The sequence below is a fragment of the Mobula birostris genome, chromosome 15 (genome assembly GCF_030028105.1).
Source record: "Mobula birostris isolate sMobBir1 chromosome 15, sMobBir1.hap1, whole genome shotgun sequence".
NCBI classification, from domain to species: domain Eukaryota; kingdom Metazoa; phylum Chordata; class Chondrichthyes; order Myliobatiformes; family Myliobatidae; genus Mobula; species Mobula birostris.
The window spans coordinates 43,172,539-43,189,352 of record NC_092384.1 but is presented as its reverse complement, the minus strand read 5'-3'; the positions used below and the strand labels follow the sequence as shown (position 1 = coordinate 43,189,352).

The following is a 16,814-nucleotide window of genomic DNA, read 5'->3' as shown; positions in this document are numbered from 1 at the left end:
AGGAACATGGCGTGGAGCTGCAGGCGTTGCTGAGACCCAGGGATTCCTTGTCAGAGTTGGGCTGGAGCCGGTGGGATCATAATGCGAGTGTGAAATGTGTTATGGTGCGGATGAAAACGTCTGCTCTCTCTATGTATGTGAGGATTTCCGCGGCCACAGTTTTCACATACACAGACATGTCTTTAGGACTCCCAGTCGGTGAGTGTTTGTGCATCGGCTGCTAGGCCTGGCCTAAAGGAAATGGCGGACTCGCAGCACCGCCTGCCCACAAGCTGTCTTGCTCACAGCACAAAGAGCACGCCAAGGTAAAAGCCTTTAGAATTGAGGCTAAGGTTTGGAGTGCGAGACGATGGAGCAGCCTTGGAGGTGGCATCGGTTGGAAGGGGGCGGGACCTCTGTAGTGGGGCTTATGTTTTAAGGGGCAGCACACAAAAGCGTTGGAGGAACTCGCAGCATCTATGGATGGAAGTAGTCGACATCTCAAGATTCATCATCTGGACTGTCCACTTCATTCCATAGATGCTGAGTTACTCCAGTGCTTTGCGTGTTATTCCAGATTCCGGCATTTGTAGTCCCGCATTGCTGCACAGGTCCAGTTTCTGCTGCAAGCAGTTTATTGTCAGCGAGCTCGGACAGCTCCGCCATCCTGTTGCCTGTCTCCTGTCGCGTTCGCCGAGGAATTCTTTGCGTTAAATGTTCTAATGTATTCTTTGCAGCAGCTTTGTCGGATTTTTCTGCCCCTGATCTTTGATCAATGTCTTGTTTTTTTCCCTTGCAAGGGGAGTAAAAACTGGACTGTAGGGTGGGGGGGGGCATACCCACTTCTGTAAGAAGCATAAAGACACAACACGGGAAAAGTAATAGATATTTTTATTTAAATTGTTAATACCTATATCACTCCCAATCAAGGAAAGAACTTGACGTCCCTGTTCAAAAGGCTGTGATGCCCTATACAAATTTGTATGCATGCAGTTTTATTTGTATGATTCTACCGATGATTCTGAAGGGAAAATGATTGTAGAATAAAAAGAGGGACCGGATGAGGTTGCTGGTTGTATAGTTACCAAGAACTTAAGGATAGCATTTCCATTAAAGAGGAGACAGACGCCCCGCCCCGTTTCGTTAGGTCAACAACCAGCTCTTTAATCTCGCGGACGTTTCGGGCTAGAGCGTTGTGAGGCTATTATAAGATCTAAGTTGTCGAGAAATATGGTTGAATAACCGAATGTTTATTCCTAATGCAGAACGGAACTTGCTGAATCGATTACCTAGTTACTTATTATTCCTCTTTCTCCTGTCTCAGAAAGTTTCCTGATCAGAATTATAAATTGCTTTAAATTCCCCAAGTTTTGCTTCAGATATGCTGAACCTTATTGATGTCCATATAAATAACATTTATTGCATAACAATATGCCTGTTGTTGCTATCATTATTAATTTTAGTTCCTCAGGCAAGTTCCTGCATTAATCCATGCTGGCTTTTCTCAGGGAGAAGTTGTCCAGTGTAATATTTCTTTATTTGTTCTTTAATATGGCAAAAAAGCCCTGCTAACATTTTTTATGACTCAATTACAATAGCACATCAGAATTTTAATATTAATCTCTGCATTATCAATCTCAAACTGTATAAATGACAGTTGTTTGGCTGTCAAGCCCACTGTAAATTCACAAAATGTGCCCCACTGTGATTGCTACAATTAATTTCAAGATGACTGCAGGTGAATGGTAGCAGCATTCCCCCCCCTCCCCCAAGAGAGTTCAAAACTGGAGGGCATGGATTTAAAAGGCACCTGAAGGGCGACTATTTCACACAGAGGGTGGTGATTATGTGGAATGAGCTGCCAAAAGAAGTGGTTGAGGCAGGTACATGGTGGGGTGGGGCTGAATGTGGGAAATTGTGACTACCTGGGTGAGCACTATGATCAGCATGGACTCACTGGCCACAATGTTTTCTCTTGTATCGTGGAATTGGTTCAAGCATAAAATAGTTAGAATGAAAAGACAGATTTGTTTCACTATCTCAAATTTTTGAACTAAACTATCCCTTCACTCACTTTTTCCCCAGCCTTCTAGACCTGGTTGCTGCAAGTAGACTGCTTGCAGGTAAGGCTCAATGCAGACAAATTAACACAATCAGCACCTATTACTGTATATATTAACATAATAAAAATCCATAATGCCAAACGAAATGTGTATTTTAGGGTTTGTTGTGGGGAAAAAGGGTGTCAGGGAAGTCAACTTTCAGAATTTGAATAATGTTGTTATGATAGAGAAATGGGCATTGATGTCAATGTCAAGGAAATTTTCTTTTTTTAATCTAGAATTTGAGGCATTGATTATTTCTTTTCCAAAAAAAAGTAAAGTACATTATGTCCATAACCTGTCTAGACACATGCAATATCTCAGAGAGCTTACAAAACTGCTAAGTTTTCTAAATTCCTTATTGAAAATAAGTCACTTACCGCAGAAGTGAAGCCTGCTTTACGTTTGTAGGAATAGTATTTATTTGGCCTGAGATAGTTGAGTTCCTGCTCAGTGGTGAATCACAGAATGTTGATGATTGGGCAGATGAATGATGATATTGATGTAAAAATTAGTAAATGTTCACACAGTTGAAGATCATTAACATTTAGCACTTTGATAGGAGACATGTTACTTGCCACTTATCAGTCTGTGCCTGGATATTATTTAGGTCTTCCTTCATATGCTGGTATATTTTGAGAATAGAATATAATGCAATCATGAGTGACTAAAATGGATGGAAGCTCATGGACAAATCGTGCAGTGCTGTCCTAAGGCTGGAATGATTGACTCTAACAATCTCAAATCATCTCTCTTTGTGTAGAGTATTACTCCAATTATGAACTATTTCACTCATTGGTGTTACACAAAGTAGTGGGCCTGATGTTACAGGTACTTATGTCTGAAATTCAGTACCCTGATCTACATTAGGACTAAAGGCTGATTTATACTTGTGCGTCAAATGGACGCCGTAGCCTACGCAAATGGCTTACGTGCGTTGTGAGCATTTATACTTGTGCGTTGGTGTGTCTGCATTGCTCTGCAATTCGGGCATGTCGCGCATGTGCACACACCTGCCCACGCAAGGCTTCATGGTCATGGTACTCTTTCTCGGGGTAAGCAAGTTTAAAGCGAGTATCTTTATTCATAAAAGCGAAATGTGTCCTCCATAATTTCGGAGGTCTGTAAAGCTTTATGGAAAGCATTGCAGCCAGAGTTCCTTCCCTGCCCTTCAGTTGGCCAATGGGAAGCTATTGCAGCGTAGGAGGAAATGCGATACTACCAAGCAGACCAATCACAGTTGTTGCGGTCTGTGTTGCTGCGACGTGAGTTACATTTTGGGAGAGGTGTGCGTCAGGCTCTAAAAGTGCATTTAGAGACTGAGGGAAAGCTAAAGCATAGGAAAATCAATGAGTTTATTTGTTCAAAATGCATCAATGTGTGAATTTGTGTATGTCTACATTTAACTAGTGTCTAATTGAAATGTCTTGAGCATTTTTGCATTTGGACCTAGTGTGCTGTCAAGTCCATCTGGTAGGAACTCTGCAAAATTGAAATTATTCAAAAACGACTATGCTCTAGTTCTAATTTTAACAAAATCCTTGGACCAGGGAGCCAGAACCTCGTGATCCTGAAATCGAATAAGCAGATCATAGAGGGTGTTGGAGAATGCTGTGGTCAATTTAAAACTGAAGACAATTCAATGAGAGGTAGTGACTATGATGATCAGATTAGGTGTATTAACTTTGGTCAGGGACACCATGGTACAGCGCAGCTCAGTTCCAAAACCATTTCGTAGGAGTTTATATATATTCTCCCTGTGACCACGCCGGTTTCCTTTAGCCATTTTAGTTTTCTCCTCCAGTCCAGTTAGGACAATTTACAATGACCAATTATCCTGTGATTAGGCTAGTGTTAATAAATAGGTGGGCATAATTCAATTAAGATTTGGGTAATATTTTGTAAAAACTATCAAAGATATTAGAATTAGAACCTGAGGATAAACATTGATTTAAATCAGCAAGGAAGATTAGTGCTTGAGAAAGCAAAACAGGCATGTAAAGTGATTTGAAGGTGGTTGAAAATTAAAGATTAATACATTAAAGGAATTGAGGAAAGGAGAGATGAACAATGTTTCTAAGAAAGGAATTTTTGGTGGTGACTGAGTTAGAGGTTTAGGTAGCTGAAAGAATAGCAAATTTCACAACCTATGTCAGTGATAATCAAGTCTGATTCTGAAGCATACAAATCAGGAACCCGAGTTGGGTTTTGCAACTAATACCACCATTCAGTCCCTGGATTTTATATACTTCTGCCTTAAGAATAGCCAGTAGCTGCACCTACACTGCCTTTGAGCCAACTTCCTTAAAGATACCCTCTCTTCCCCCCCCCCCCAAAAAAATGCAACTTAGTTGAACATTGTTTTAAAAATACAGGAGCACATAGACTGTGTTTCCTCCATATCCAGTATGGACTACACCTCTAGTTTCTCCTTCCCTCAGAAGTGCTTTATGCAAATAAAGCATGAGTGATTTTATAATGTAATAGAACCTTCCTTACATCTAGAGTTTTAAAACTGATGCATCAACTGTCTCACTATTCACTTAAGTCCCCAGGGATGAAGGGCCTCAGCAGTGACTCACCAGGCCCCCAGTTTCAATACTTTGGTAAGATGATTGTAATTTTCAGTCCTTCCGCATCCCACATCTTATCTTTGAAAACCAAAGCAAAATGCTCAATTCATTCTGCCAACTTTTTCTAATCATAGCTTTCCTGGCTCCAACTCCAAAAAACTGGAGTACAAGATAAATATAGTCAAAAAGTCTTTTATGCAGTTTTTGCTGGTTATTCCGTTTAGCCCCTCCTTTCCATCCAGCATTTAAAGAATCCTCTTGCATGCTGCATCTCCCTTTAGCTCCATTTTCACACTCTTACAATTGCCCTCAAGTCTAAAATACTAATCTTAAACCTATTCTTCTCCCTCAAAGACAACATTCAAATGAGGCTATTTAATCTTACAGGTCTTAGTATTTCCTTTAATTAGCTGTGACATATGCTGTTCTAATAAAATATCAAGAATCAAACACTTCATCCAGATACCTTTGCTCATTTTTAATCTTGAGATTGAAACTATCCACTGATTAATACCACACCTTTCTAACAAACTTCCATAATTTTATACTGTCCTACACAGTTACTCTTAGAAACCTGTATATGACCACATGCCATCTGGATTTAAGGAAAAGATTTCAGCATCCCAATTTCAGCATTTGCTATCCCTCTGTTGCATGAAGATCATTAAGAGCTACTGCTTCCTGCTTGTTCCATCTTCTGCACAGCTAGCCACCTTTTTTAACATTACACATGGGACAGGGCAAATAATGTAGATGTACCTTTATTTAAAATAAACATAGCAGCTTAAAGTTCATAAACATTTTATAAATCAATCTATGACCTCACTGTTTATTTTAGAGAGCCACCCTCCTTAGCAGCATTCAGGATTACTCAAAGTACTCCTTATTTGGTTGGAGTTTTTGGCTATAACAGGTATAAAAATGTGTATTAAAAACAAGTAGATACTTTTAACATCCAGAATTAAGTGACAATGCCATTAGAAGAATGCAAGTAAAATTCCTGGCTGTCGTCAGCATTCAATATTACACAAATCAAGTCCCATCTTCTCTGCATCAAGCTGTATTCAGATTTCCAGCAAGGAAAAATTCACCCACTAAACCATAGTTGCAACTTGATTTCACAAGGACTCACACCAGTTGTTTTGTTTCTTGCTGCTTTGTGGTGGAGTTAAAATTCCAGAAGGTAGAGGTGAGCTTTGTTCCAATAGCAGTGCTTGTTTAGAGTGAGCTTTATCCTTAAAAAAAAAAGCAACAAAGATAAAAATGCAACAAAAACAGTGTTGCCTGATTGCATTGACTGAAGGAAAGTTTACTTTAAAGATCTAAATTTATTGCATTTGATGGCCTGCCGAAATGGGTACATGTCAGGCGTTCAACAACTCCCTGCTTTTGATAATACTTTAGAAATACTCAATGTAGTCAGTATTGTAATGCAAGCAACAAACAACTCGTTAGCAAATAGTAGGATCCAAAATTTGCAGGTAAATTTGTGATATTCAGATCTATCACACATCTTCTCTTCAATGTAATGGTGGTTTAAACATCCATGAGTACATGTATCATTTCAGCCAAGCTCAGTGAAAAGTTCTTCCAGGCTACCATTTCAGTTACTGACTGGCTTTTATTCTTGGCTCACTTCAGAACAAAACCTAGACAGGAATTACCCAATACTTATCTCAACATTTGAATTACACATTTGTTCAGAACAGAATTAAAGATCTAGTTAATTGAAAATTACAGGACAAGCAAATAGAGTTCCAAGAAAAACTTTGTGAACCCTTTGCAATGACCTGTTTTCTGCATTACTCACTGTGGTCTGATCTTTATCCAAGTCACAATAATTGACAAACAATATGTCTAAACTAACACTCAGACTGATTGTTTAAATGGTGTACTCAGTATTGGCAAGGTACAATTGCTTAAGTTCAAAGTAGTATGTGAACCTCTGGGATAATGCCTTCTACAAAAGTGATCTGGGCGTTCCAGTCAATGAGATGAGATTTGAGGTGTAGGTTGTAGCGGTCTGCTGCGCTATTGACACAAAGTCAGATTACTGACAGAGCCTGCTCTTCTCAAGAGATCCATTTATGTGCACCAAGCCTCATTCAAAACAACCTTCAGGAGGATCTTAGAACTGAAGAGATGCATGAAGCTGGAAAAGGCTCCAAAGGCATTTCTAAGACCAGAGTGTTCTGTCCACACTAAAGATAAATTGTCTACAAATGGAGAAAATTCAGTACTGTTGCTTCTCTCCCTAGGAGTGGGCATTCTGCAAAGATCACATCAAGAGCACAACGTGCAATGTTGATAGAGGTGAAAAAGGACCCAAGGGTAACAGCAAAGGGCCTGTAGAAATCTCTAGAAGTTGCTACAGTCTCTGTTCATGTGTCCACTGTAAGAGAAACACTGAACAAGAATGATATTCATGGAATGACACCATGGAGGAAACCATTGTTCTCAAAAAAAAACAACGAACAAATATTGCTGCTTGTTAAACTTTTACAAACTTGAAACTTTTTGGCAGTAGTGCACACCACTACGTTAAGAGGAAACAGGGCACTGCACACAAACACCTCATTCATGTGTCCACTACAAGAAAAACACTGAACAAGAATGGTGTTCATGGAAGGACACCATGGAGGAAACCACTGCTCTCCAAAAATAAATTGCTGCACATCTCATGTTTGCAAAAGACTACCTAGATGTTCTACAATGCTTCTGGGACAATATTTTATGGACAGATAAGATAAAAGTTGAACTTTTTGGCAGAAATGCACACCACCGTGTTTGGAGGGAAAAGGGCACCGCACACTAACACCAAAATCTCATCCTGACTGTGAAGCATGGTGGAAGGAGCATCATTGTTTGGGACTGCTTTGCTGCCTCAGGGTCTGGACAACTTACTGTCATTGAGGGGAAAAAAATGAATTCAAAATTGTATCAAGACATTTCAGGAGAATGTCAGGGTAGTGGTCTGTCACCTAAAGTTGGATGATGCAACAAGAAAATGATCTGAAACAGGAGTAAATCAACGACAGTTTAAACAATGGTTTAAAAAGAAAGTGTGTTTTGAAATGGCCAAGTCAGAGTCCAGACCTTAACCCAAATGAAATGCTGTGGCATGGCCTGGAGAGGGCTGTTCATGCAAGGTATCCCAGAAATATTGATGACCAAAACAATTTTGTATGGAGCAATGGTCTGAAATTTCTCCTCGCCATTGTGCAAGTCTGAGCAGAAGCTACATGAAATGTTTGGTGGAGGTTATTGATGCTAAAGGAGGTTCTACCAGTTTTAAGTACAAGGGTTCACAATTTTTCCAGCCTAGACTGAATGATCAAACAGTGTTCAGTAAGGATATGGAAAGTACAATTGTTTTGTTTCATTAGTTTGAATGAGATTGTGTGTCTTACTGTGACTTATATGAAGGCCAGATCACATTTTAAGTGTAATTAATGCAGAAAACCAGGTAATTGCAAAGGGTTTACAATTTTCTTGCAATTGTGAATGCACTATTCCTTCTCCCCCCACCACGGTGTACTAATGGTACAGATCAAAGTCAAAATGCCTGGTCCTGTGCATACAAAATAAAACTTACCAATAACGATAAATTGTTGGAGTGTATCTGTATGTTGTGCATATCCTCAGAACAGACACCTTTCAAGTTCTTCATTGTTATGTTTCCTGCTTCCCTCAAGGCCATGGTGAATGGAATCATCCATCTTACACATCCTTCTATTTCACTCCACTCAAAACCTATGCATTAAATGGTTGTTAATAATTAAGTTTACATGTGGACCATCGGGCCACCGTGTACACAACCAGAAATGTCACTGTACCTGATGCTTTGTGAACTAGGTCACAGGAAGAAAAGTAATACAAAGCTGAAGCTGCTACAACTCCATACGTGAACTCCAAACATTTGAGATCCAAAATACAGAGATCCAATAGCTATTGAGAGAACAAAAAGTTTGGCTGTTATCAAGTTCAAGCATACATGAATACCTACGAATAGAGCCAAACAGTCACACACAGCACATAAGACAGCTGTAAAATAGTCAGTCAGTCCAAATCCCTGAGTCCATGAATGTTGTAATATGCAGACAAACTACATCCTGCCCTCTGCTAAGTGAGCACAGGACAGCATAGACTCCAACGTGTACGTCACACTGCCGCTGGTGGAGCGCACCAACTTCAAGGCCTCTGTCTTGGCCAGCTGCAAAAAGGTGACAGTGCACCTAAGACTGAGGCCACAGCTCCCCAGCCATTTGCCAATAAACCAGTGAATTGGATGTGCAGCATTTCACATTAATAAGTGTTCAACAGGGTCTTGCATCACAAGAAAAGCAACTAGGACGATCACCCGCAGTTAGATTGCACATCCTCTCCAATGCCTCTGATGCAGGCAGCAGCACAATCCGCACCTTAAGTTCCTCTGACAAGGAGCAACTCACTGATGGAGTAGACCCACACTATTTACGTTCTGAATGTCTTGCGATCGTAAATAAAAGTGTGCCACCATTTTACCATTACACAAACTTAAAGCAGTAGAGGTTGAATATTTCGTATTCATCCTTCTACCCTGACTCCCATACATCTAGTATATTGAAAAGTTTAATCAAATTGTTCTTGTCCATAGAATCAACATGCATATTTGACTTAGTATTTTCTGTAATCAGGAACAACTTTGAATGATGCTCCCCGCCCCCCCCCCCCAACTGTTTCTCCAATTCTGGAGAAAGCCAGTATCTGATTATATTTTTAAATGTATATTGAGAATAGTATTGTCATTAACACGAGATTCTGCAGATACTGGAAACCTTCACTAACATATAATGCTGGAGCAACTCAGCAAGTCAGGCAGCATCTATGGAGGGAAATAGTTGGTGTTTTGTGCCAAACACTTCAGAAAAAAAGGTAAGAGCCAGAATAACGAAAGGGTAGGGGAAGGAAGACAAGTGCGTTTGTGAAAATCAGGTTGAGGGGGAAGGTGGGTGGGGGAGTGAGAATGAAATAAGCTGGGAGGGGCTAGGGGGTTGAGGAAGGAATCTGATCGAGGATAGCAGACTATGAAAGGAAATGGGGAGGAGAAACAGGAGGGAGGTTATGGGCAGACAAGGAGAAGTGAACTGGTGAGGAGATAAACAGAATAGGGAATGGAAAAAGGGGAGGGAGGGAGGAGAAATTATTATAAGTGAAAGGATTTAATGTTCCTGCCATCAGGTTGGAGGCTACCCAGATGGAATGAGGTTTTGCTTGCCATTCCAAGTTTGAAGTTGGCATGGTAGTAAAGGAGACCATGTTTACACATCAGTATGGGAAGTCAAATTGAAATGGGTGGCCGTCGTGAGATCGTGCCTTTTGCAGCAGACAGCTAAGGTGCTTGACAAACAAAAGTGTGTTCAGCTCACTGATGTAGAGGCTGCTCTAGGAGCACTGGATGCAATAGATGAGCCCGACTGACTCACAGGTGAAGGGTTGCATCACCTGAGGGTGATCGAGGTGAGAGGACATGTGAAGTCAGATGTAGGTTGTCAGCAGCTAAACCTTGGGGGGGGGGGGGGGGGGGGGTCGAACAATGTGGACATGAGTTCAGTAGTGTAGGACCGGGCAGAAACAATAGCCCTATGGGGAAGTTAGGTATATAAATCTTGGTAGGAGGTAGAAACCAATGGAGGGGTGGAGGTTGGTAGCAGTGGATTGGAGATTGGTCAGTTTTCATTTGTATATTTGGAGCAAAGCTGTTCAGTGTTCAAAACAGAGCTTGAGCCAGACAGTTAAACAGCAATTTCCTTCAACTTGTTCATATCATAACCCCAAAAATGTTGAAGTTGCACTGTAATATATTAAGCACATATCAACTGAGGGACATTTGAAAGCATATAATTACCATCCTGATTTGTTAATAGCAGCTAAAATAATTGATTAAAAATGGGTTTACCTCCATTACTTGAACAAATATTTCCTGGGGGTATTGTGGAATCAGTACTTCGTACTTTTCTTTGAAATAAGCAACTTGCATGTAGATATTGAGCCAAGACACAATGGTTACAGGACACAAACTCCATTTCAGAGCCTAGAATAATTTAAAAATAGTGGATAATCTGCTACATAGAATTGAGCTGAATTAATAGCATTTGCAAATATCTCAGAACAATGGTGATACGTTTCAGATGTTATTCCATTCAGGGTGGAGCAAAAATGGCTTATTTTAATACAGCCATCGTGTATATTAGCCATTATTGGAAATACTTAAAATTAAAGTACCTTCAAAATAACAAGTTCCATGTTGAGAATTTCTTCTTCTGTGCAAGCCCCATCAGTAACAAAGGCAAACTGATGCAACTTTGGTGGGTATATTTCCTGCAAAATGTTAGAGAATTAAGTGTCCTGTTGCTAAATGGAAAAAATACTCAATTCTTAGATTGTTTGTAAATGTTACCATACCTCCAGCTTTGCAGCAATAAATAAAGATGAAATACCAATAAGCTGCAATCGTGTCTTTACAATGTTGTTCTGTGTTGCCATAAATCTATCAAAGTAGTCCTGGGCTAAATAAAATGTTTCTCTGTGTAGCTTGTAGGCTTCGCAAACCTTTACAATAGTTTAAAAATTCAAAATTAATAGATAACAAGTTTTTCAATGACAAATTCCTATTTGTAATATTTGTACAATTATCATTGCAAAGAACAAAAATACCATTCCTGCAGTGCACAATTGCTTCACATTTATACAGTTATCACTAAATTATCAACCAAAAACATTAACTCTCCACATTTCTCAGTATTCATCCTTTTCCAGATTTCTTGCCTCTTGCAGCATCTTGTTTGGCAGATTGAACTAGTTCTTTAATTAATGTTGCAACTGTACTTCATAGATTATTCAAACACTTTGACTTGGACCCATTCCCTGTGGTTCAAAATCCTAATGACCAAATGCTGTAATAAGGAGTGGAGCAACTCATTGATAACTTTGCCAGTACTCAGAATTAATAAACAATGGTTTTAGAATTTGAATTTTTTAAAAATCACTTATTGGTTTAATAATTAAGTCTAACCAGAATAATTAATGCTCCAAGTGGTGCCTTACCTCCATTAACCAGTCCAAAAGAATAGCCCTCATCTTCGGTTGCAAGAGAGGATGTTTTTGTAAAACATCTTTGTCTCTCAAATACATCTGTTCTTTTTTCAGAAGAATATTCCATACCTCATCTCTATTTGCCCAGCTGTTAACATTTTTAAAAATAAGATTGTGTAAATACATTATCTGGCCATTATTCAAGTTGCCAGTCTCATTGGAATGAGAATTCAAGGTACACAAATCTATGGTACAAGTGAATAAACTTACCAGAAGACAGGTAATGGTGAAGCTCTAGTTGGGGTGGCTAAGACATTTTTGAACTTGCACTGTATATTACTTGTGGAATATGATGTTATCATGCCATCTGAATTTTTGTGTGACAATGAGGTGAATCTGGAAGGACTTGCACAGTTGGTTTTAATATTCCAGCAATCCTGCAATTAAAGTGAATTTTACAGATGCATAACACACTTTCCAAGATTTAGCATGTACTTAGCTCATGATGGCAAAGTCTAGAGCTAGCATAGCAATGTTGCTTGGATCGTCTTCCCCAAATTTTAATATCACCTTCCCCCATACATCATTCTGGATACTACACCTGTTCCTGTCATGGGATTGAAATGGTTAAGTGATTTTACAAGCTTCCATTCTGATAATAATAGTGAGTTTTGACAGCTTCTCAAACTGCACTGACAAAATGCGCCTGATTACTGGAATGATTAATTGTGATGAATTGCAATTCTGGAAAAAAAGTCACTCGAGTGTTCAGATTCCACCATGGCAACTGAAGAACTTAACTTCTTCCAAATTTAATAAAGTACTAATACCAACAAAAGGGGACCATCAAACTGTTGTATTGCCATTAAAGCACAACCACTTTGTTATTTGGAAAAGGAGCTTTGCTTTTAAAAAATGTTAAATGAATATGGAGAAAAGGCTAGTGTGGATCAAGTTCCAAGATTAGTCATGATTTTGCCAAGTAGCAGAATAAATTCTTACTCAAATTTGTTACTTTAATGTCTGAAGTCAAATGGCTGTAAGACAACACCACCCAACAAATATCTAGGTACTACAATAGTTCAATCACCTGTCAAAAATCATCTTCAAACATTTGGAGGTATACCCAGAGTCACCTTCACCACTAGCACATTATAGGTGAACTGAATTACTCAAGTATCAGGGGAACTTGTACAAGTAACCATTATTAAGCCATCCCAACTGGGAGACACCAATGTATGGGGACAAGAGCAGGCCAGCAATCACATTTTTAGTGTTCTGTCCAACTAGTCTTTCTGCCACCTGCATGGCACAGTAGTTTGCAGTGCCATTACAAACTAAAAATACCCTGCTGGATTGTACACCATCTGCCACAGAAACATTTCTGTATTCTCTCAGTTTTAAGCACACCATAGCTAAAACATTAAAAACTTCACAGGAGGGGAGTAATGAAAAAAAATGCTATGAAATCCCCAGCACCAAGTTTGCTCTCCCAAATCATGTACAACCTTGACTTGGAACAATCCTTCCAAATCTTGAAAATGCCACTTTATGGACAGCAGCATTTCACTATCACCTTATGAAAGGGATTTTAAACTTTAATGCCTTAGACCCCTACCAGAGTGGTCCATGGACCCCAGGTTAGGAACCTTTACCTTAGGGCAATTAAGGATGAGCATTAGTTGGCCTTACTAACGATGCCTATTTTCACCAAGTCAGAACTGTTTCTGGCATCTAAAGTGTGAAGAGGATAGGTAATGATGTTCCTACAATCAGTATCTGTGGCAGGAAAAGGATAGCATTGAATCAAACTTATTATATTACAATACTCAAATTGAGAGATCATCCTGCAAATATGCATGAGCACTCTAGTAACAAACTGATCGCTAACCTGTATTCTTTAAGCAATGCCCTCAAGAAAATGAGAAAAGATGTTAAAATTACACTTAAATAGGCAAGGCACTACATGATAAAGAGATTAAGTTGTATTTGATCCACGATTTCTGCAAATGGAAAGGTACTTTGGTCATTGTCATTTACAAAATGTTGATTCAATGTTTCAATTTTGTTACAGGTCAGAAAATAGCTGGTCTGCACTGCAAACTAAGCTTTGTGTAATCCAAAATGCACAAAAGTAAAACTGAACACCAGGATACTGATTGAGACACATATCTGGAGGGGAAAAATACATCTTACTAGTTACACAAGGGTCTCTAAAGCAGCACACACCACAAAATCCTGGTGACCAGTCCTTTAGAAATTGTAGAAAATCAAAACAAATGTGCAAGACAATCTGGAAGGTTGGGCTGAAAGACTGCAGAGTAGGAATAAAAGAAATGTCAGCTGCATACATATGAAACCCAATGCTTTTTCAAATGCTATAATCAACCATGTGGTAGAAATAAGATTAGATACCCAGAGGAAGTGAAACCACTGCAGGTGATTTTCTGATCACAACTTCATATGCTGAACTGATCAACTGCATTGAAGGCTGTGTGTAGATAAATTTTTAAAATATTTATCACAGACAAAAGGGAAGAAAGAATCACGTTCATGTCTGAGAACTGCCATTTTGATGCTTTGATGGTGTTAGACTGTAGCAAGCAAAGAATTCTCCCTGTGAGTTTCCTCTCACAGACCAAAGAGGTAGAGGCTAGTCATTGTAAATTGTCCAGAAATATGGCCAGTGTTAAATAGGTTAGTTGCTGGGCTGTGTGGGGCTTGTTGGGCCAGAAGGGTCTGTTCGTGCTTTCTCACTAACTAAATAAAATTGGCAAGAGCCAGATTTAATTTTGGATGGGCAAGAGACTTAAAGCAGGATAGGAATTTACAGTTATATCATGGTCGATTCGAAAGTAGAAATTAAAACTAAAGATCCAGTCAGCAATGTCAGCTGACACTGGCTTCTGAAAAGCCAAGCTGAACTCGAGTTGGGGCTCAGAAGTGGCTACAATCCAAACAGAAATTGCTCAAAAATAGACTGTTTATTGATTTAAGTTCAAGTGATATAAAACCCAGTGAGTTGTGAAGAACATGGTTTTCAAAGGTTTGCAGTTAGCTTGGTGACCAGGTGAAGGTTCAAATCAGAAGTTAATCGGTGCTACAAACAAAGGAAAAGAAGATGATCTGGAAATTCAGCACAATATTTAGACAGACCAAAATTATATAATCAGAAGGCAGGAAGGGTTGGTGTTTGACCAGTTACTGCGACCTAGAGGTCTGGTAGGATAAACTGGCAAATAGAGTATAGCGCAATTATACTTATTCTCACTAGATGGCAGCAACAGTAAACAGTGGATGGCTTGAGGGCCTTTAAGATGTCAAGTTGCAGAATTTGCTAAAAGGAAGCCTCATTTTGGACTGGTCAAAGGAAAGCCAATGTATAATTAAAGATTGGAACATTTATGAACCATAAAGGTTGAAAAATGAAAGAACTGCGAATGAGATTTAACTTTGTATGGAATACTTTAAATAGAATTTTACATTAGATATGGGATAATGGTGGATCATTTTGTCAGTGGGCCCACAAACAACTATAAAATGCAACCAACTCTAGAATAAAGATCCCATTGAATCTGTACTCACATGCACAGGAAAGTTAGGCTAAATACTACAATAATATTCAGATACTGCCTTCTCCCTCCTTATGAGAGGGGTTTAATGAAACTTTAGCATTTCCACCGAGAGAAATTGGTAATTCAGAGTAGAGAGACCGAATCCAATATGCCATTACCTTATCTTTAAACGGGTTCGTTGCCAGTTCTTCGGTAACTTCATCAAAATCTTGTAAACACTACGATTTTTAAAAAAATGATTACCAAATCTAGTTTTAGGCAACGTGTTAACACAATAGCACATTTACGTGCGGTCAAACTCACAATAGCAACATCTGCTTTTCGCTTTCTGGATCGCAGAACTTCACTTGTTTTTTCGGTCTTTGTTGAATGTTCTTCTATTCTATCACTGAGAGGAGGGAAAGAAAAAAGACTTTTAAACGTGGCGAGTAACATCACAGATTAGGCCTCTGACGATAGGCATGGCAATCATTTAGGACACGCAGGCAGATTAAAAGGTACCTTTTCCGGGGCATCTTCGGAGCGGAATGTGTGGGTGAAAGTTATCCTGTAATTGGGAGAGAACAGGGCCACAGTGAGTTATGTTGCTCATTAACTTGGCCGCAGTTTGGGCTCGAAGTGGAGATGGGAGGCGCGGGGTGGGGATGGGCTCCACCACCCAGCCCAGTCACACTACTGATATCGGGAGAAGGGGCCGCTCTGGCCACACATCCGAAGATGGCTACCGGCACCCTCACCTCTCCAACCGCATCCCCCCTCACTAGCGTACCGGGAACAGACGGGGCCAGCTGCAGCTGACGGAGCGGCAATCCGATGGGCAGCTCAGTGACCGATGCTGCTGCCGACGGCCACTGTCCGTACTATATACCAGTGACCCCCACCCCTGGCCGGGACTCCTCCACCCTCGCCGGGTGCTACCGCGGAAAAAAAGATCCCGGCAGATATGCTTCAGTGCGCATGCGCCGATCCCTTTAAATCGCTGGCGGGAGAGGGGAGCGCGCGCTGTCTACCGGAGGAAATGATCATTAGGCCCCGCCCCTCTTCGCTCCCCAGGCCCCACCCCCTCAGCGCGCTCTAGGCTCCGCCTCCTTAGCTGCTCACCTAATTCACTTCCCGGTTTAGCGGAGGTGCCGCCGGCTGGGGTCTGTATCCCGGAGCCGGGCCACTATGCGGCTCCGGCAGCTGTGGGGTTCGGTGCGCTGTGCGGTACTGGGAATGGTGCATCTGCAAGCGCTGCCAGGTGAGCCCGATCCCGAGGTGCCGGCGGCCCCCTTTCCGCTAGTGGTCCCCGTCTCATTCTCTGCCTTCTCCCGTCAGGAGCTCCTCTGCACCGGTTCTCCTTGGCTCAGATAATGGAGAAGGCGTGCGAGGAAGCGGCCACCTACGTCGATGCCGGGATCGTGAGTATTAAATCACTCCAGCTCCTGTGCGCACCTATTATCTGCATAGATTGGAGCAAGGGGGTAACAGCATCCGTAGCGGTTGGCTAAATTGTCAATTGCCCAACTTTC

At 40.5% G+C, this 16,814-nt stretch overlaps 2 protein-coding genes across 13 annotated transcripts in view; one reads left to right on the top strand and one right to left on the bottom strand.

Moving 5' to 3' along the window:
• The window catches only part of LOC140210584 (uncharacterized protein F13E9.13, mitochondrial), a 45,688-nt gene continuing 28,874 nt past the window's right edge, over positions 1-16,814 (top strand). For 3 of the 5 annotated variants that reach the window (XM_072279683.1, XM_072279680.1, XM_072279684.1), the window contains exons 1-3: positions 1-198; positions 2,065-2,102; positions 16,621-16,703. In XM_072279683.1, the coding sequence (XP_072135784.1) occupies positions 95-198; positions 2,065-2,102; positions 16,621-16,703 (225 nt within the window). In that variant the 5' untranslated portion in view covers positions 1-94. Of the gene's footprint in view, positions 306-2,064; positions 2,103-16,403; positions 16,544-16,620; positions 16,704-16,814 lie in introns of those variants that run through there. The other 2 variants (XM_072279681.1, XM_072279682.1) reach the window with 2 other exon arrangements.
• ccne1 (cyclin E1) lies at positions 5,400-16,710 on the bottom strand. 8 transcript variants are annotated; one of them, XM_072279674.1, is made up of 12 exons: positions 16,405-16,710; positions 15,805-15,850; positions 15,607-15,715; positions 15,462-15,521; positions 11,999-12,165; positions 11,741-11,876; positions 11,099-11,245; positions 10,919-11,014; positions 10,593-10,727; positions 8,491-8,602; positions 8,250-8,407; positions 5,400-5,889 (listed from the first exon to the last, which is right to left on the bottom strand). In XM_072279674.1, exons 2-12 carry the CDS (start codon positions 15,816-15,818, stop codon positions 5,773-5,775), a joined length of 1,251 nt encoding a protein of 416 aa, XP_072135775.1. In that variant the 5' UTR covers positions 15,819-15,850; positions 16,405-16,710; the 3' UTR covers positions 5,400-5,772. The 8 variants fall into 8 exon arrangements, with proteins under 8 accessions (XP_072135775.1, XP_072135778.1, XP_072135774.1 ...); XM_072279677.1 differs by having other exon boundaries at positions 15,607-15,691; XM_072279673.1 differs by lacking the exon at positions 16,405-16,710 and adding an exon at positions 16,073-16,252.